General features: G+C 40.7%; 1 protein-coding gene across 4 annotated transcripts in view; it reads left to right on the forward strand.

Annotated features, from left to right (window-relative positions):
- GUCY2C (guanylate cyclase 2C) overlaps nucleotides 1–21,787 on the forward strand; it is a 72,072-nt gene that overhangs the window by 43,654 nt on the left and 6,631 nt on the right. For all 4 annotated transcript variants that reach the window (XM_027591714.1, XM_027591718.1, XM_027591716.1 and 1 more), the window contains 8 exons: nucleotides 4,378–4,464; nucleotides 5,582–5,714; nucleotides 8,697–8,834; nucleotides 9,627–9,715; nucleotides 11,337–11,428; nucleotides 14,293–14,451; nucleotides 18,620–18,812; nucleotides 20,284–20,458. In XM_027591714.1, the coding sequence (XP_027447515.1) occupies nucleotides 4,378–4,464; nucleotides 5,582–5,714; nucleotides 8,697–8,834; nucleotides 9,627–9,715; nucleotides 11,337–11,428; nucleotides 14,293–14,451; nucleotides 18,620–18,812; nucleotides 20,284–20,458 (1,066 nt within the window). The remainder of the gene's footprint in view (nucleotides 1–4,377; nucleotides 4,465–5,581; nucleotides 5,715–8,696; nucleotides 8,835–9,626; nucleotides 9,716–11,336; nucleotides 11,429–14,292; nucleotides 14,452–18,619; nucleotides 18,813–20,283; nucleotides 20,459–21,787) is intronic.

Consider the following 21,787-nt stretch of genomic DNA (forward strand, 5'->3'; position numbering starts at 1 on the left):
CCCATTGTCCTCCCTACAACAAAGTCAAAATATGAAGAATCGGGGCAGCAGCAACATCAAAGAGGTCCAGATATTCACAATACAATAAAATTTTTAAATAATAAAATTTTTAAATTAATCTCTTAGACTTTTTTTTTAAATAAGCTTCAATTATAGAAAGAAGAGTAGCTTTCAAAATGTGTGGCATAAACTTAAATCTAGCTTCAAGGAAAAAAAAATAATAGCCCTAAATGCTATTTTCTCTTAAAAGAATAATCTGTTCAATGCAAAATTTAGAAGAATAACTATGGCCTAAGGAAAGGAAACTTACAAAGTTTAATTATTACTAAAAAGATAGAATTTTAAAGTGCTTCTATGAGTTTTTTTTAATATAAAACATAAAAGCTTTGACATTGGCCCCAACAACTTCTTAATAGACATGTCTCCTGAAGCAAGGGAAACAAAAGCAAAAATAAAGCATTGGGACTTCATCAAAATAAAAAGCTTCTGCACAGCAAAGGAAACAAGCAGCAAAACTAAAAGGCAACCTACAGAATGGGAGAAGATATTTGCAAATGATATCTCTGATAAAGGGGTAGTATCAAAACCTATAAGGAGCTTATAAAACTCAACACCCAAAAACCAAATAATCCAGTTTAAAAATAGGCAGAAGACATGAATAGACATTTTTCCAAAGAAGACATCCAGATGGTCAACAGACAACATCACTCATCATCAGGGAAATACAAAGCAAAACTACAATGAGATATCACTTCACACCTGTCAGAATGGCTAAAATTAACAACACAAGAAACAACAGTGTGTTGGGGAGGATGTGGAGAAAGGGGAACCCTCTTGCACTCTTGGTGGGAATGCAAGCTGGTATGGCTACTCTGGAAAACAGTATGGAGTTTCCTCAAAAAGCTAAAAATAGAACTACCCTATGATTCAGCAATTGCACTACTAGATATTTACCCAAAGGATACAAAAAAAATACTAATTTGAAGAGATGCATGTACCCTGATGTTTGGCAGCATTATCAACAATAGCCAAATTGTGGAAAGAGCTCAAATGTCCATCGACAGATGAATGGATAAATAAGAGGTGGTATATATATATATATATATATATATATATATATATATATATATATATATACACACACCATGGAATATTATTGAGCCATAAAAAAGAATGAAATCTTGCCATCTGCAACAACATGGATGGAGTTAGAGAGTATTACACTAAGTGAAGTAAGTTAGAGAAAGACAAATACCATATGATTTCACTCATATGTGGAATTTAAGAAACAAAAATGAACATGGAGGGGGGCAAAAAAAAGACGAAAACCAAGAAACTTTGAGGTGAGAGAACCAACTGATGGTGACCAGATGGGAGGTGGGTGGGGGATGGGGTTAAATGGGTGATGGGGATTGAGGAGGGCACTTTTTTTGATGAACACTGGGTGTTGTAAATGTTGAATGTTCAATGCAAAATTTAGAAGAATAACTATGGTCTAAGGAAAGGAAATTTACAAAGTTTAATTATTACTAAAAAGATAGAATTTTAAAATGCTTTAAATTTAAAGTAAATTCTACACCTGAAACTAATATTACACTGTATGTTAACTAACTGGAATTTAAATAAAAACTTGGAAGGAAAAAAAAACCCATAAAAGCCTCTCATTCTTCTAATTAAAATTTTTAAAACAAAAATGGGAATAAAAATAAGGCTATGGAAAAGATATTTTCAGTTGTGAAAGAATACTTCGTGACTATTAAATTATGAAATCTTAAAAAAGGAAAAATAAATTTCAGAAGCAATATAACCATGAAAGTTTGACTCAAAAACTAAAAACTTAAGTAGGACAATAATGATAGAAGAAATTATAAATTCCATTATAGAGAATACCAGATTCAGCTTAATTCTTTAAAACTTCAAAAAGTAATTCTCATTGTCCACATAAATACTATCCTAATGTTAAATGAAAAATGAACATCTTCTAAATTCATTTAACATTCAACAAGGCTAGCATAAAGTTGATAGTAAAATATGATTAAAGACTAACCACATTTATGAAATTAGAAGGAAAAATTATAAATAAAATACTAGTAACTCTAAGCCAGCTACATGTAAAAAGCATAATATAATCAGATATGGTTAATTCTATGAAAGGAAAAAATATTACTATAACACATCATAACAAAAGGTCATAGAAAACGCATATGATCATTTTAATTAATGCTGATATAAAATAAACACACATTCCTAACAATAACAATTTCAGGTCTTTCAAAATTACAGCCCTTCCTCGATTTACAATGGGTTACATCCCTATAAAGCCATCATAAGTTGAAAATATCCTAAGTCAAAAATGCATTTAATACATCTAATCTACCAAACAGCGTAGCTTAGCCTGGCCAACCTTAAATGTGCTCAGAACACTTATGTTAGCCTACAGTTGGGCATAATCTTCTAACACAAAGCCTATTTATGATAACAGGTTGAATATCTCATGTAATGTACTGAACACTATACTGAAAATGAAAAACAGGATGGCTGTATGAGCAGAGAATAGTTATAAGTGTATTGGTTATTTACTCTGTAATCGAGTGGCTGGCTGGGGAGTCTGAGGCTCATTGCCCAGCATCATGAATCGCCAGCCCGGAAGAAGATCCAGGTTCAAAATTCAAAGTATGGTCTCTACTGAATACATATCACTTTCACACCATTGTAAAGTAAAAAAAATTGTAAGTCGAACCATCGTAAGTCAGGGACCATATATAGAAATGTTTTTCATAAGAGGGCTAGACCAAAGCTGATTCATTTGATTTCCGTGAGATGAAACTTTAGAATACCAATTAACAGGGCCTAGTCAGAGGGTTTCACATGGCCTTTTAATCCCTAAAATGCCCAGTCAACATTTAGGTAGTGTTTTTTGGCTCTCTGCCCCAAGGTAGGAAACCTCTGTTATCTGAGTGGTCCTGGGCCCGCTTCTGGTATTGCTTACTCCTGTTGGGAGCAGACAGCAGACCCTTCTACAGGAAACCACTCCTTTGTGTGTTGAATCTCAAAGCAAAGCCTGTGCCAATGCAAACTTTATAGGCCTCTCCCTGACATAACCCCTTTAGGCTTCAATCCATGGCAAATCCCATTGGGACCTACTTTTGTAAGGAAACAAATGAACCAGTCTCTCCCTAAATAAAAACAATATGCTTCCCATCTTATAAATATACAACAACATTGGCTAACCTTATTAGGAACAATTGACTCATTTATGCATCAAATATTTATGAGCCATCTATACGTGCCAGACTTTGGTTTAGATATTGCAGATAGAGAACAAAAATTACCACAGAGTTTACATTTTCATAGGGAGAAGAGATCATAAATAAAAATATAAAATATGTCAGGTGCTAAGGGAAAGAATTACTGTAGAATCTGTCTGCTCATAATTTCCCTCTCTTAACCTGGCCTGGTACCCACAGATAACTCAGCCTTATCTGAAATGATTAATGACTTTGGACCCTTCTTTGGAAATTATTGGTGCAGTGCCTGAGTTAAAACTAAAGGTCAGTGAAGCTGTTGTTAGGTTGTTCGAGTTTTACTGTGAAGAATAGTTACCAACTTTGCTAAAACCCTATATCTTGGGGTGCCTGGGTGGCTCAGTCTTTAAGCATCTGCCTTTGGCTCAGGTGATGATCCCAGGGTCCTGGGGTCAAGCCCCGCATTGGGCTCCCTGCTCAGTGGGAAGCCTGCTTCTCCCTCTCCCACTCCCCCTGCTTGTGTTCCCTCTCTCCCTGTGTCTCTCTCCGTCAAATAAACAAATAAAATCTTAAAAAAAAACCTGTATCTTGATAGAACCATCATTGTATTAAAATGTTGAGTTCAAAATTCTAGGTGATACAATTCACACAAAATACAAGAACTTGCTCTTATTGACAGAAGACTTGGTAAATGTAAAGAAAACTTAGGGGGCTGTAAGCTAATGGATGCAAGTGATCATAAAACATAAGCCTAAGGAAGGGATTCCTGAACAGCAATTCCTGGTTGAAACACACTAGTGGAATTTCAGTGAGCTAGTACCTACAACCCACCTGTGAATCAGGCTGACAGCCCATGCTTCCGGCAGGTGTCTGCTCATTCCTTTGTCCCTGGCTGGTGGAAGAACCAGGATTTGGGATACTAGGGGTATCTCCTGCTCATTTCATTGCAGTGAGAGCCACCCGATGTTTCATAAGAAAGAAAAGAAATACATATTCAGGAAAATCAGGACGATGGATTTTCAGTTTGTTTCTGAGCCCCAGGCCCTGTGATTAGAAGATCATTACTAGCCTGTAGTTGTCTCTCCACAGTACCCCTCCTTGCAACTTCTTCCTTTCTTTTTCTGCCGTTCAGGAAGTTTTAAATGACACCATCTCCTACCCTGATGCTACATTCATGGATTGGGAGTTTAAGATCTCGGTCTTATATGATATTGCTAAGGTAAGAGACCTGCAAACACAAAGGCATTTATGAAAATGAAATATAGGAAAACAGATCTAGCAGGCTTTCAACCTCTCTGACCATTGGTTTCTTCATCTGTAAAATGATAGTAAAAATAGTACCTATGTCAGAGGGTTGTTGTGAGGATTTTGTAAATAATACGTGTCCTTCATAGGATGCTTGGTACAAGTAAAGGTTCGATATACAAGCTATTCTTTTTATTATTATATTTTTTCTACTCTGAGTTTGGGGCACACATTTTCGTAGACTTGCTGGAAAGCAAAATCATATAAAGCTGCAGGCAAGACAACAATCTTCAACTTTTTATGAGAAACTATGAAGGGCAGGCAACCCTCTTGCGCGAGGCAATAATGAATTTGAACATGAATATTCCCAGATAGGATATGAAAAAGGAAGTGGATACCGCTGACCAGGACCTCATTCAAGAACGAAGAAAAGTCAGTCCCCAGATGGAGCTGTTTGATACAGTCTTAAATCACCTGAAAGTCATCTAGGATCAGAATCACCCCACTCTCTTTGCCACTATTCACTCCTGCGATCCGGGATGAAAACCAGTTTCTGCAAGGACACCTCTGGCCACCAGAGGGAAACACAGCAGCCCAAAGACCTAGGGTTGGGGGTGGGGGGCTTCCCCTTTCATAACGGAAGGAAACATCCTCTTTCAACATAGAATGAGACCAATTATATTTTAGGAAATAATAAGTCTAGCTCCTTCTTTCAGAAAGGCAAGTCTACTATTATTCGTATTTTTTTAATTGAGGTAGAAGACCAGGGATATACCCAAGATCACAGATTGAATAAGTGGTCAGCAGAAACACTTAAAAAAAAAAAATTAGGATCAACACTTTGTTTCATATTAGATGTAACTATTTAACTACAGTCCTTAGACGACTGCCTCTTAAGATGCAGTGCTGAGGCAAATATTAGGGCGTTAACAGTATTTTTCAAGTAAAATTAATGGAACTAAATTTAAAACCTGATAGTGTGATTCTATCTGCGTGCTGAAATGGTTTCAGATTGTCATTTCTTCCTTTAAAATAATCAAGCAGCTGAAGAGTGTCCTATCTCTGTTTCCCTGTCATCTGAAAAATTACAGGGCATGTCATACCTGCACTCCAGTAAGACCGAAGTCCATGGCCGCCTGAAATCCACCAACTGTGTGGTAGACAGTAGAATGGTGGTGAAGATCACTGATTTTGGCTGCAATTCCATTTTGCCTCCCAGAAAAGGTCTGTAATGAATGACATTTTTACTGGATTTCCACTTAAAAAAAAAAAATTCTCCCAAGTCCATGTAAGGTGGTCAGGGAGTAGGTGATGCTGATCAGAAAATAAAGACTTGGAGCCACAAGAGGAAACAGTTGGTTCATTCTCCAGCACTTCACCCTTGTCGGTTTTTAACAAGTGCTTCTTGAGTCGAACAAACCTCCTCTGTGGGTTTCCTTCGTCCGTGTGTTTCTTGATATCAGTGAGGAAATCATGAAGAACTTACTGGCTGAGGAAGCAGAACTGGGTGAAAAAATAGACAGGTTAGAGTCGTAAGAGACATAGAAGTCATCTGCCCTAACCCTCTTCCTTCATAGAAGACAGAATTGAGGTTCCAAGAGCCCAAGAGATTTGCCCAAGAAGATAGAATTCAAGGCTGAAGACCTATTTCCAAACTCTCATTCATTTATCTGTGATAATGATAAAAAAAACCCTCTTCTTAGTAAAATATATTCTTACCTATCCCTTTCTGGATTGTGCTAAGGGTCAAAAAAAGTAACAGAAAGAAAAGTGATTTGCAGTGTTTAAAGGGTTTTTCATGTTGAACATTTATCCATTTTTTTACTATAACTCAGGGTCAAACAGCCTCAGAAATCTAGCGCTCATATATAATGCCTCAATATAAAGTCCCACCTAGATCCAAAAACTGAAATTCTATTTCTAATTCTACCTGGCAGTCCTTTAGCTTTCCCTTAATAAAAGAAAAATTGTGGGGCGCCTGGGTGGCTCGGTTGGTTAAGTGTCCAACTCTTGATCTCAGCTCAGGTCTTGATCTCAGGGTCGGGAGTTCAAGCCCTATGTTGGGCTCCACACCGGGCGAGGAACTTACTTAAAATAAATAAGTAAATAAAAATACATTTAAAAAATAAATAAATGAAAGAAAAATGACAATTCTGCTCCTACTTCTTCAGTCACATCAAGCATAAGATGACATTGGACTCAATCCAGTAAGTGCTTGATGAATATCTAGCACGTGTCAAGCATGGTTCATCGTGTGGTGGAACAAACCCCCTTCATTAGATGACTCACCACAACACAAAATCAGATGAATTGCTCTTCAAATGCTTTCTTCTTGGACATCACTCAGTTATACCTACCTCTCTGTGCTGTTGGTTACCTGAATTGTTAGCATATGTGGATCTACTTACCTTTCCTACTACCCCAAACCATTAGGATCAGTCATATGTATATGAATCACAAGTCACATAAATTAATAAGACATAAATTCAAAAAGGTAATGAACATTTGGATGGCAAACCAAACGTGAGGAAAACGTGCCTCAGCATAAGCATGCCACTGGACCTCACAACGTGAATCTACAGATTTTTTTTCATTGAAACTGCTGAAGACAGAAATCACAGAAGGTTTAGAAGGAGCTAGGTGATCCTAGAAAACTTACATGGGATGGAGGAAAATTAATGGAATGCCCTTATTGTTACTAAATAAGCTATGTGATAAGATTCAAAACCCAAGTGTCTGTAGGAACCAAACATGGAACACAGGAGCACTTCACTTGTGTGAAGTGGACTACATGGAAAGCATTAGGAAGTAGGCACAGAGTAAAATTACTGTATGCAGTAATTTTAAAAAATATTTTACGTATTTATTTTTGCGAGAGAGGAGTGAGAGTGAGCACGAGCCGGGGGGCGGGGGAGAGGCGGCAGAGCAAGAAGCAGACTACCCGCTAAGCAGGGAACACGATGCGCCGGGCTCGATGCGGGGCTCAATCTCAGGACCCCAGGATCGTGACCTGAGCTGAAGGCAGATGCTTAACCGACTGAGACGTCCAGGTGCCCAAATTGTATGCATTATTTTTTAAAGGCTACTGTGGGAACCCAAGAAAACACATCTGTGAGAATAGCGGATTTAGAGGCTGCCAATACATCCCACCTGCAAAATATCAGTGATAGGCTCTTTATTTAAATGCTTTTAAACATGTATGCATATATATTAAACATAATACTTTATGTGACAAAGTATATAAATGTATTTTATAATAAAAATACATAAATTTATATTTTTTATTTATGAATGTTTTCATAGAAGTATGCCATATGTCCCAAAAGCTGTTAAATCCTCAGCCTCTCATATTCTACTGCACTCATTCTACAAATATTTCCCGAGTACTTCCTATACACCAGGTGCTATTCTAGGTAGGCTTAAGGGTTTTTTTTTTAATTTTTTTAAATTTTTTGATTGTTATGTTAATCCCCATACAGTACATCATTAGTTTTTGATGTAGTGTTCCATGATTCATTGTTTGTGCATAACACCCAGTGCTCCATGCAGTACGTGCCCTCTTTAATACCCATCACCAGGCTAACCCATCCCCCCACCCCCCTCCCCTCCAGAACCCTCAGTTTGTTTTTCAGAGTCCATCGTCTCTCATGGTTTGTCTCCCCCTCTGACTTACTCCCCTTCATTCTTCCCCTCCTGCTAACTTCGTCTTCTTTTTTTTTTTCTTAACATATGTTGCATTATTTGTTTCAGAGGTACAGATCTGTGATTCAACAGTCTTGCACAATTCACAGCGCTCACCGTAGCACATACCCTCCCCAATGTCTATCACCCAGCCACCCCATCCCTCCCACCCCCCCACCACTCCAGCAACCCTCAGTTTGTTTCCTGAGATTAAGAATTCCTCCTATCAGTGAGGTCATATGAGGCTTAAGGGTTTTCAGCGCTATGATCCTAGAAGTTTTAGGGAAGACGTTGCCACGTGACCTCCCCCAAATCCTGGCATTACACAGTCAGCTTAAAAGGCAAGGGTGTGTTCTCCCCCCATCACCAGCATTAGCATAAATTCCTCTAAAGTTTGGGACATATGAATTCAGGACCACTCGGATTCAGGATGCATGGCATTGAGACTTAAAGAACAAAAGCGGGTTGGAGACCTATGGGCCACTCATCTCCCTCGATTTTCCAATCTCCATGCTGAACGCACAGACCTGTGGACAGCCCCAGAGCACCTCCGCCAAGCCAACATCTCCCAAAAAGGCGATGTGTACAGCTACGGGATCATTGCCCAGGAGATCATCCTGCGGAGAGAAACCTTCTACACGTTGAGCTGCCGGGACCAGAGCGGTAAGAGTCAGACTCATTCATCTGCCCTCTCTGGGAGCCTGTGTTCTAGGCTGACCTCATCTCTTTGTGACCACAGCTCAGTCCCCTCATCTGCAAAAATTAATGGCATAGCCACCCTGCATGTCCCATAGGGGTATTAGAGGGGTTGACAATATGAATGTTAGAATGCTCTGAAGAGCATAACATACGAGATGTTGTCATTGTCATCGTTGTCAGTTAAAGACTCTTTCCTTACAATCCCCCCCCCCCCACCTTCTGATTCTAATAAAAGACGAGGGTCTGTTTAACCCCTGAACTAGATCACTCCAGTGGGACAACATACATTTTGTAGTTCCTACTGAGAGAAGATCTATAGATTTTGTCACACGTCCTCTCTGGGTCGGGGGGTGGGGGGGTGGGGGGGCGGCAAATGCTTCCTTCCATTCATCCAATCCATGCTCACTGAGCAATTATGTCCCAGGTCTCAACGCTCTGGAGGGTGAGTGTCTAAGGGATGTAGGGAGGGTGTGCTAGGGTCTTAGAAGGAGCCTACTAAAGGTAGTGGTATCCGAGTTACGTTTTAAAGGCTTAGGAACCTTAACTTAAGCTAACCTCCTGGGTATAAGTGGGTATCAGTCCCCTTCACCTGGTGGCTCATTCATCCTATTGAGTGCTGGCCTCGGCTCTGCAACATGCTCACTGGGCACCCATCTGGGAGGAGGGGAGAGGGTGAACCAATTCAGAGTCTGCTGCTGCTAAAATGTTTTCATGCTGCATTCTTTCTTGTAATTTCAATTATTCTCATCCCATCAGAGAAGATTTTCAGAGTGGAGAATGACAACGGAGTAAAACCCTTCCGCCCAGATCTATTCCTAGAAACAGCAGAGGAAAAAGAACTGGAAGTGAGTGCATCTCCCTCCATGAGTTTCTGGGCTGCTCTAACAAATTACCAGCAACTTCGTGGATTAAAACAACAGAAATTTATTGCCTAATAGTTCTGGAGGCCAGAGGTCTGAAATAAGTTGTCAGCAAGGTCATACTTCCTCCAGAAGCTCTAGGGGAGAATCCATTCCTTGCTTCTTCCAGGAGCTCCTGGGGGCTACTGACATTCCTTGGTATGTTGCCACAACACTCTGATCTCTGCCTCCGTGGTTACAATCTTGTCTCCTCTTTGGTCTAATCTCCCTCCACCTCCCCCCAGGATAAGGATTCATGTGACTGAATGCGCCTACCAAGATATTCCACAATAAGTTTCCCATCTCAACGTCCTTTACTTCATCACATCTGCAAAAACCCTTGTTCCAAATAAGGTAACATTCACAGGCTCCAGAGGCCAGACCTCAGCCATTCCCTTTGGGTGCCATTATCAGCCTGCCACACTCCCCACATCCTTTCTCACCTCTCCCAGCTCAAGAAAAAGCTGGCTCCTGAAGCCCATATCCCATTCTCAATTTTTAGGACCTAAAAGATCAAGGTGTTCATGTGATACACTTATTAGGCTTATAAATCCTACCCATTGATTTACAATCGAATATGTCAGCATCTAGAAACAATCGAGAAATGTACAGGATACATTCCAAGACCCCCAGTGGATCACAGATAAGCCCTGAATGTACTAGGTTTTTTCCTATAAATACATACCTGTGGTAAAGTTTAATTTCTAAATCAGGCACAGTAAGAGATTGACAACAATAATAATAGAACAATTGTAACAATATACTGTAAGAGAAGGTATGTGACTGTGGTCTGTCTCTCAAAATTATCCTTTCCAACTGCACTCACCCTTCTTGTATTGACATGAGATGATAAAATGCCCACGTGATGAGACAAAGCTAAGTGAATAACATGGGCGTTGTGAAGTATTGTTAGGTTACTACTGAACCTGCCGATAGGTCAGAAAGAGGAACATCGGATTCCGGACCGTGGTTGACTCAGACAAGGAGGGACTGCTGAAGTCAGAATCTCCTGAGGAGGGGCCTGGGCATAAAAAACTGGAAACCTCCCCACATGATTCCGCTAGTAGCCCTGGTTGGAAACCCTTGTGGAAGAGCCTCCCATTATAGTCACTGCCTCATATCCACTGACCCCAATGATTTATTGTCCTCGGCAACAGAAACCCTGCAAACTTCTGTAGAGCATTTTGTCTCTCCCAACAATCCAGCCTTGTCCAAATCGGTATCACATTTTTGATTAACTTAGCATGTGTGTCAGTTTAACACCTGAACTAGACCACTCTAGTGGGACAACCAACATTTTGTAGTTCCTCCTGAGAGAAGATCTGTAGTTTTTGTCACATGTCCTCTCAGGGGGGAAATGCTTCCTTGCCTACCTTCCATTACAAGAATGAGGCCCGATGGTGCGGGGGTGGAGCAGAGACAGACTGAAGGGAACCCAGCAATCGCACCCTCTTTGTCAGAGTTGAGTTGTTTTATAAAATATTCCCTGCTTCAACGACTCCCGTGGAGGGAAGACAGTAGGATTGGAAACCGCCCCCTGAGCCAATCGACCCCTGCTTTCTTTCAGGTCTATCTACTCGTAAAAAACTGCTGGGAGGAGGATCCGGAGAAGAGACCGGATTTCAAGAAAATTGAGTCTACGCTGGCCAAGATATTTGGGTATTGTTGAAATGTTTACATTTCCTCACTAATTTCAGATTTTTCTAATGACAGTTGACATTCAGTAGCACCTCAGAATGGAATGCCTGTTCTAATGAAAAGCCCCAGACCACAACATCTATCTCAAAAAAAATTACAAGGAGATGGAGACCAACAGACCGTTTTCTCAGGGAATAATCACTTGAAAAGTTAAATACTCAAGGGCAACACTTGCCTGATTAAAAAATAAATTCTCACTGATCATAAATATGTCTGTTAAAAATATAGTTCCCTGGGGTGCCCGGGGTGGCTCAGTCAGTAAGGCATCTGCCTTTGGCTCAGGTCATGATCCCAGGGTCCTGGGATAGAGCACCCCCTCCCCCCCAGGCCGGTCTGGCTCTGTGCTCAGAAAGGAGTCTGCTTCTTCCTCTGCCTCTCCTCCCTACTCATGCACTCACGCTCTCTCTCATAAATAAATAAAATCTTTAAATATATATATAGTTCCCTGACCCTTCTGCAGGTAATTAGGATTTAGAAGTCTAGCATGAGTCCTATGAATCTGCAAAGCCACCGGATAATTCTTAAGATCAAGAAGTTTCTTAAGATCTTAAAACCAGCAACGTTAGCCTTCGGTACTTAAGACTTGTGCCCTGAATCAGATTATAATTCAGGGTCCAAAACAAAAACAAAAACAGAAAAGCACACAATTACCCAGTAAGGTTGAATTCTCTATTTTCTCTGTTTCAGTTACATACAATGCAGAGTGAGAAAAATAACCATGAAGTAAGAGTTAGGAGATCCGATTTCTAGACTAGGATCTAGTAATAGCTTGCTGCGGGACATGGGGCAAAGTGCTTACCCTAACTGGATGTCAGTTTTCTTTTTAGTAAAACTGGATTTGAATAGGACGATTTTGGCAACTCCTTCCAGCTCTTAATCTTCCATAGTTGTCATTAAGTCAAAGATTCAGATACTTAATGAGCCGAAAAGCCCAGGGCTGAGATGGGGTTGAGTGAAATCATGAGAGGGTGGTCATTGATTGGTACATCTAATTCATCATTTGTGTGAAAGGAGCAGAAAATAATGAACAATGTAATTCTTGCCCATTTTTCATTCCTTCACAGACCTTTGACTAAGATCAGCTGAGACTGTATGTGTGACAGATGAAATGTAAACTCATGAAGATAAACTGGGCCCCCAGTACTTAGCCTCGAATAGGGTGGTTCTCAAACTTGGCTGAACATTGAGATCGCCTGGGCGTGCGGGTGGGGTGGGGTGGGGTTGTTAAAAAGACTTTCTGGGCCACAGTCCTGCCCCAGAGAGTCTGATGCCATTGCTCTGGGGAGCAGGCTGGCATGAGGAGTTTTAACAACTCCTCCGGTGATTAAAATAGGCAGTCAAGGTTGAGGAAACTGTTTTAATTGAATCAATTCATCACGAAGGAGGATAATCTATCTTTATCCCTTACACCTGCTCCCTCACCCAACTCGATTCTATACTAGTGGCTTTAAGGAAGAACCCCCTGGGGAACTGGTTAGAAAATACTGTTTCATGATCCCAAGCTTAGTGGTTTCCAGGGATTTAGGTCTGTGGTAGGACTCAGAAACGTATTGAATTTTTAACAAACCTCCCTCCCCACCCCAGGGGACTATGACGGAGGCCATCTTCTCCTTGAGCTCCGAAGTGGTAACTTACAGTTGTTGTTGTAGTAAATGATAGGGTTTATTCAGCCCCTTCAGTGGCGCCATTTATGTTATAAACATTATCTCGATCCTGAACCACCCTGCAGGCACTCAGTGTACCTCCTGACGGAGTTCTGCACCAAGGCTTGCCAAAAGCTGTCATCTTGTCTAAGTCTCCTTGGCCTAACAAATCATCCGGAGTTAGGTTTTTTGCTTTAGAAGCTCGGCTCTCTGTTCTAAGGAGATAATAGAAGGCTCACCTTTGCTTTTTTTTTTCCTAAATATTGTATTTATTTGACAGAGAGAAAGAGGGAGAGAGAGCACGAGCAAGGCGAGCAGCAGAAGGAGAGGGAGAAGCAGACTCCCCACCCAGCAGGGAGCCCAATGCGGGGGCTCGATCCCAGGACCCCAGGATCATAACCCGAGCTGAAGGCAGACGCTTAACTGACTGAGCCACCCAGGCGCCCTTCAGCTTTGCTTTTCTTGATTCCTCTCTTATCGTTGCATTTATCACACTCTAGAGCCGTTAAAAAAGTCTCCCTTTATTGTAAATTATTATTAAAATTTCAGAAAACAGGTATAAGCAAACAAGAAAGAAAAAACATCACCTATTTGTCAGTAGATGACCACCTGGTTTTCAAAAATTAAAAATAATAATTTTTGCCATTTTATCAACTTTTTTGTTTAATATAGAGGTAGTGTCTTTCTGTACGTTTAACTATTCTAACTGTGTTTAATGATACATTAATATTCCATTGTATCATAATATTTTAATTATGTTTTGTTACACATTTGGGTTATTCTTGAATGTTTGCTATTATAAAGAATGCTGTGGCTTTTTTTGTAGTTACTTTTCAGCACATTCATGTTGCTTCCTTTGGATAGTTCCTAGAAGTAGTGCTGGTGGACTGATCAGTGAGTGTACTTTTCAAGTTTATGACACATTTTGCCAGGATGCCCCTCCAGGAAGGTCATAGTGTATGTTTTTCCTCTTTACCTCCATTGATTACCATTGTTCTAACATTCGGTTTTCTTTAAAAAAAAAAAAAAATCTTACATCTATTTATTTCTATTTAATTTTTCCTGAGGTTAATTTTTTTAAATGTGTTGGCCATTTTTATTTTTTTCTTTAATTAACTGTCATATCATATTTGCCCACTGTGTTACTAGATGTTTATGCTCTTTATCTTTTACCACGTACAGCCTATTTCATGACCAAAAAAATGAAAGTTATATGGACACCTTGATCCGACGTCTACAGCTGTATTCTCGGAATCTGGAACACCTGGTGGAGGAGAGGACTCAACTGTACAAGGCAGAGAGGGACAGAGCCGACAGACTTAATTTCATGTTGCTCCCAAGGTAAGGCAAGTCCTCCTGCAGGATTCCGCAGCTGTGCTTTGTTCCTTCCAGCTGAAACTGTCAGCACTTTTGTCTAGTATTTTTTTTTTCCTTTGTATCTATATGGGATCACTCCCTTTTGCACATTCTTCAGCAAATTATTGAGTTTAAAAAAAAATACCTTGCTAAGACTTGGTCTGGTTCGTACTCTAAATAACTAGAAGAGGGACACCTGGGTGGCTCAGTTGGTGAAGCGTCTGATTTCAGCTCAGGTCATGATCTCAGGGTCCTGGGATCGAGCCCCGTGTTGGGCTCCCTGCTCAGTGGGGAGTCTGCTTCTCCCTCTGCTTGTGCTCTCTCATGCTGTCCTCTCTCTCTCTCCCTCTCTCAGTCAAATAAATAAAATCTTAAAAAAAAGAAAGAAAGAAAAGAAAATCTTATTTAAAAAATAATAAATATATATATATATCTCTAGAAGAAAAAGGCTATTTTCTTTTTTTTTAAGATTTTACTTATTTATTTGACAGAGAGACACAGCCAGAGAGAGAACACAAGCAGGGGGAGTGGGAGAGGGAGAAGCAGGCTCCTCTCTGAGCAGGGAGCCCGAAGCGGGGCTCGATCCCAGGACCCTGGGATCATGACCTGAGCCGAAGGCAGATGCTTAACCGACTGAGGCACCCAGGTGCCCAGAAAAAGGCTATTTTCAAGTGGCTATGTGGTGCCCCAGAAGGAGCATGGGCGGTGGAGTTAGAGTGACTAGGGTTCTAACACCTCTTTGCCACTTTTACGAAGTCTGGGACCTTTAGCAAGTCACTGGCTGTCTCTCCTTAATCTCAAAGTGGAAATCAAAGTTTCCCTATTGAATCTAGGAGCTATGAGGCTCTTGCAGGCACTAAATGCCCATTTCCACCTCAAAGTAGAAGCCAAATTACAAGAAGTAGGGGCAGTCGTGAGTGGAGGAGGTGGGGGTCACATATCAGATGCTTCATCACAGAGGCATCTATGAGCTGACCTTTGTTTTGTGAAACAAAATCACAGCCATGGACATAAGAGAAAGGAAGTAAGGTTGAAATCCCCAAACAGTTTAAAGTTTTCTGAGTGCTGGTACTCAGAAAATAACTAAGCAAAGTTAAGAGAAGCAAGAAATTAAAATGTGAAGAGCTAGAAAATAGGCTTGGGCCAAAGGGAGCAGGAATGTTCTCCTGGCATTAAAGTAGGCTAAACTGTTCTATGAGCTGAAGACTAAGCTAGGAGTCTAGCATTGGGTGAAATCGTGGAAGCTGAGGTCAGCAAGGCCTGACTTCAAACCATGGTTCCACCACCAACCTGGACAAGTTACCTACATGAGCCAAGCCTCAGTTTCTCATCTACCTCATAGGCTGGCCCTAAGAATTTCCTGAAATAATGCCCAGGATATAAGGTAGTCAGCCCAGAGCCTGCAATGCCTATGGTTTTGAACCCATGCTTCATTTGGAATATCAGTTCTACATTACTAAAGGAATGATTTTGAGACCATGGGAGCTGTCTTCTAAATAAAGAGACAGTTTCTCTTTGACAAACCTGGGTGTAGAGGTGGGAGTGACACACATGCTCTGTTCAGTCATCCGTGCCCGAAGGGAGCCTACTGCAGAATCTGTGTGTCCTCAGAGTGCCAAGGAACAGCCTGGGAATGGTACCCTGGAAATAGGCTTGAACCCTTAATATTCCCATCAGAGATTTTTTTTAAATATATTTTTTTAAAGATTTAATATAATTTTTAAAGATTTATTTATTTGATAGAGAGAGAGAGACAGTGAGAGAGGGAACACAAGCAGGGAGAGTGGGAGAGGGAGAAGCAGGCTTCCCGCCGAGCAGGGAGCCTGATGTGGGGCTTGATCCCAGGACCTGGGATCATGACCCGAGATGAAGGCAGTCGCTTAACGACTGAGCCACCCAAGCGCCCCAGAGTGGGCAATTTCTATCAGAGCTTCAGAAATGTTAGTTATACGATGCATAGTTCCTTCTCTGGCCTTTACTGCTGAGTGGTGACAAAAACAACATCCAGATAATCTGGCTGCCTTCCTGGGGTGTCATCATCATGGCTTTAACCAATAATGTTACTCAAACGATTAGTTTGAGAAACAGCTAGCTCTCCACCTCAGATTTTTAATCTTACCCTTGGTGTAATGTGCCCCTTCGACCACTAGATGGTAGATGTTTTGTTTGTTTTGAGTATAGTTGACAGTGTTATATTAGTTTCAGGCGTACAGCGTGGTAATTTGATGATTCTATACATTACTCAGTGCTCACCACAATAAGTTTAGTTACCGTCTGTCTCCATACAACGTTATTACAACAGTATGGACTATATTCCCTGTGCTCTACTTTTCATCTCCATGGGTAGATGTTTTTACTGGATTGCCAAAGGTTATATGACACCAATCACTTCAATAGCTGCAATTCACCAGGCCTCCAGTGCAACTCACTTCGATAATTTATGTAAAAAGTATGTATATTTGTAAAAGAAAACTAAAACATACACCAACAATAACTACAAGGATCAAAAAGAAATATTAATGGCAAAACTGCAAATAAACTCAGACTGCATGTAGGAACCAGATACTACTTAAACTTATTTAAACAGTGCCCCTTGGGTTTTGAGACAGTAAAATAGAAACTTTTCTTCTTGTGGGAAGCCTTTCCAAGACATCTACTGTGTTCGCTGATCTGTCTGTGTCAGCAACAGCCTGTTACCAAAGCTCGCCAGGCTGTCACAGCTCTTCATTTATCTACCAACATTAGTTTCTCTCTCTGGATAATACACTAGTTTCCAAGCTCATATGACTTTTCAGATATAAGTAGTAATAGGAACAGTAATGATGGTGAAATATCCAATTTTATCATTACATTTATGTAGCCTTCAAAAAATTTGCACCCTTATACTGGGCAGGTCAAGAATAACCAGCCCAGAAGTGCCCTGAGAATCCAACCAGCCACATCACAGGGGTGTTTCTCAAAGGTCCCAGGCTTTGTCATTGCACCAATTGAAAAGGCTTTCCTCGATGCTTTGGAGGTTCTCACAACGAGTGTTGTGTGTCCTTGTAGTTAATGAACTGTTTTCTGGGAGAATGGCAGACATTCCTCCTTCGATACGATCAGCATACCTCCAGATCTTCCTCACCTCCATGAATACCCAAGGTCTGGGTTGTGGAGGAGATGCCCGGAAAGAAAAAGACCAAAAGGTGGGATGTTGCTGAGTACTGGCTCTGCCCTTGGTGGCTGTGTGACCTTGTGAAAGTCGTACTTTCTTTTTAAGCCTCAGTGTTCTCAGTGATCTCCACGGCACCTCCCAGCGGCCATGTTCTGATTCTAGTGGTTCCATACTTGGATCCTTTACAGAGGGATCCCAAGGGCAGACACGGAGAGTCTGTTGGCCTCATGTTGGCCCCACCCATTTTCTCAATGAAAAGGCAACTTGGCCCATCAAGGAAGTATGGTGTGGAATTCCTTCTTTGTGGTTCTCTCTTAATTCTGAGTCTGATATACTACTCCTTCCATGTCTGCAACAAAGATATTCTAAGTTGCTTCTATTTGACTTCTGCAGTTCTACCATAATTTTAACTTGACTGACTGACTTTGCTTTTTAAAAGACCCAAATCTGGTTCAAAAATATATCAAATAAGTTCTTGTTCAGAAAATATCGAAGTTAATTTTTAAATGTATTGTTCCTTTATAGTGATATTAAACAATACCAAGTAAAACATGCTTCAGAGGCAAAACTGTCGGCTCTGATGAAAAAAGTCAGGTGTGACAGCTGTAGTGATTCAAGCTCTTACATTAATGACACACCCTCCTCAGCTTCCTGACGTAGAGCCATAGCTAGAAGAAGTGGCAAAAAGTGGGCAAGTGTGTATCTATATGAGGGTTATATAGGTACTAGAGTTATATGCACATGTTGATTAGGGTTAATAATCAAGTACCAAGTTAATGCTAAACCTGCGTGTATTCCTCCGAGTTCAAATGCAAGTATCATATGTGTATGTAGGTAATATATTCCTACAGTCAGTATGTGCGACCGGTCTTCGCTTCCTGGTCACCCCACCCAAATTCTAGAATTCCCTGTGGATCGTTACTACTGTCTCTAAGATTTATGCAAGACAAAAAAAATAATTACTGAAGTCAAAGTCATTTTTTCCCCTTCCTCATCCAGGCTAGTGGTAAAGTCTCTGAAGGAGAAAGGCATTGTGGAGCCTGAATTGTATGAGGAAGTTACAATCTACTTCAGTGACATTGTAGGTTTCACCACCATCTGCAAATACAGCACCCCTATGGAAGTGGTGGACATGCTCAATGACATCTACAAGAGTTTTGACCACATTCTTGATCACCATGATGTGTACAAGGTAACCACTTCACCTAACAGGCTGAAATGATGGTACCACCCTTGGTCAGCAGAGCCAAAGTTGGTTGGTTCCTATTATTACTCAGATCTTGTCCTAATTTAAGGTTTAAGGAATTCATGATTGAATCTGAGCTGAAAATGAAGGGAAGTAAAAGAGTAACAAGGGTCAGAAGTCAAAATGCCCAGGTGACTTTAAGAAGCAGTTTGAAAGAAACAACATAAAGCTCATCAGGAATGAATTTTGGGTACTAAATTGAGAGAAAATGGCATTCTCTCGAATCATCTTTTAAAAAAATGGACAGTGTGTGGACTGATTGCAAAGGAAGCAGAGAAGACACTGGAGTTATAATAAGTAGAATAGGAATCTGTTGTTGAAATAGCAAGCATCGTTCAAAGAAGAGTAAAGAAGAACAGGGAGAATATTCTGTAAGTTCAGCACTCTATCTGAGTAGAGTGCGGACCCATTTTGGGCTCATAATGTCTGAGTCAGAAGAGTAAAGGAGAATTGAATTCCCACATTTTCATGTTGGAAAAGCAGCAGAGCTTATGGAGCAAGTAACTTAGAATTAGAGCTCTTTGTTCATATCCCAACTGGCCCTCCCTGTGTGACCTCATAAAATTCATTTAACTTTGTCAAGTTTCAGTTTGCCTATCTGTAAAATGGAATGATAATAACACCTAACTCGGTGGATTATTGTGAAGGTTATTGAGATAAAATACTGTATGCTCAAGTAAAGTTTAGAGGTCACTCATGTAACAGTCTGTCATAATGGTTATTACCCACAGAGAAGATGTCTCTTTTAGGGTTTGTCTTAGCCCTGTCTTCACTCTATGTAGGTCAGTAAAGCCATATGAACAATAGTTCTTGTTGGATAGGAAATGATTATGCGTTTTAGAGATGGTTGGCAAAGAGAAGTTAACTACTCAACAAACGTGAACTATAGGATTATGAAAATAAAATTAAAAGAGAGAATAATGTTTATAGGATACTGTTGATACAAATATACTTATTACAAAAAAAGTGTTTGGAATCACCATACTATAAGAATGTGCATTACATCTTGGAGGAGGCTACAATTATTTTTTGTCAAATAGGACAGGAGAAAAAAATGTTAAGTGCTAAAGGTGACTTTTCTGGTAATTACAGGTGTTCCTGAAATTATATACAACCATTCAGACTATGTAAACATTAGAGAAGGGTCACCACATCTGGATGGTTTATATTATTATGAGGTACTTTCATATGGTTAAAGTCTTTTATAGCTGTTTTATCATTCATTTAACTAGACTCTAAAACCATGAAGAAATTAGCAGAGACCTGGTCTTGAGTTAGTCCCAGAAAAAGAAGGATGGGGCTGTGCTCAGAACTGAGTTCTCAAAAGCTTTTGTTTTGATATGCCATCAACTGCTTGTTTTTTATTTCTTCTGCCTTTTGAAGGGGTAGGACCACTAATGAACAACTATTCCCACAGGTGGAAACCATTGGCGATGCCTACATGGTGGCCAGTGGTTTACCCAAGAGGAATGGCAACAGGCATGCAATCGACATTGCCAAGATGGCCTTGGACATCCTCAGCTTCATGGGGACCTTCAAGCTGGAGCATCTTCCCGGCCTCCCCATATGGATTCGCATTGGAGTTCACTCTGGTACGGAGTTAAGCAATGTAGCAAATGGGAACCATATGAACCTCTGTGCACCAACTAAATCAGAAAGGATAAAGGGTCTCCAGATGTGATCGATTTTCCCATGAAGTTTACTCTTGAATCTGCCGACCACATATGACATCCCATTACATATCCTGACATAATTAGACCCAGTCCCAAACCCTAATGAGGTCCCATTACGTGTCCTGACATAGTCGACCCTCCTTCAAGAGTTCTAGGGAACAATACCTTTTACAGCACCTTTGACTCCTAGTATGATAAACACCAACTACAGACTAAGATGACAGCCTCCAGACTTCCTCCTATTTAAGTCCCCATATTCCCCTGTTTCATTTATTTCCTCCCCATTCCCTCCCTCTCCCCCCACCCCCAACATCTGTTTTTTGTTTTGTTTTGTTTTCCCACTACACTGTTATAGTACCTTTCACGGATTGGATTATCTACAGGGGAAAAAAATGGCTGGTAAAATTCCTATAATGAAAGGGCATTTATGTCCACCCCACCCCCCTCTATGGTACAGAAAGTACATAGACTTCAAAGACCATGAAAGATACTCAGCCTAGAATGTAGAGATTTGAGAAGATGAGCTACAAATGTTATAGAAAAATGAAGTTGGAGAGGAACTCAGAAGTCATCTAAATTAATCCCTCATAGGGCACAACTTATTTTTGTAGGTTCCAAGACAAGTAATACTATAGCTACCTTTGGAATAATCCCAGGATTCCCTGAAAACTCACTGTTTCCAAAGCCAACTCATTCCATTACTAGTTAAAATTATTAGACAGTCTTTCCTTGTGTTAACTCACATCTCCCTATACTTTCTTGTCATTGCTCTTTTTTCTGCCCTCCATGGCTCACAGAAGACTCAAAATACAGAAAACCCAAGATCACTCCAGGGTTTGTGATGAGGACCAGACAACTGCATTTGCAAAAGTCATCCTCTAGCCACAATGCCTAGCAGAGAGGCTGGCAGTAAACATTTATTGATTTAGTAATGAGCCAGTGAGATTCTCAAAGTAAAAGTAAAAAGAAGTTAAAAATTTCTGCCACAGTCATGTCCACAGCCATATATCAGAGATGTTTCCATATACACATGAGGAAACTTCTCAGGTGTTCTCCCAGCCAGCAACAGCATGCTGTCCCTTTTCTGACCCATCACAGATTGCCAGACCTGGAGGGAGGGACAGTGGCATGGCTGACTGAGCCGAGTCGGGGAGGACGGAGCTCTGGGTCCCGGTCCCATCTCTTTCCCCCATGACCAACTCAAGACTGAGCCGACCGCCAGGGCCCCAGGTGTCACCACATTGGGCT

The sequence above is a fragment of the Zalophus californianus genome, chromosome 9, assembly GCF_009762305.2.
Source record: "Zalophus californianus isolate mZalCal1 chromosome 9, mZalCal1.pri.v2, whole genome shotgun sequence".
Taxonomy (NCBI): Eukaryota; Metazoa; Chordata; class Mammalia; order Carnivora; family Otariidae; genus Zalophus; species Zalophus californianus.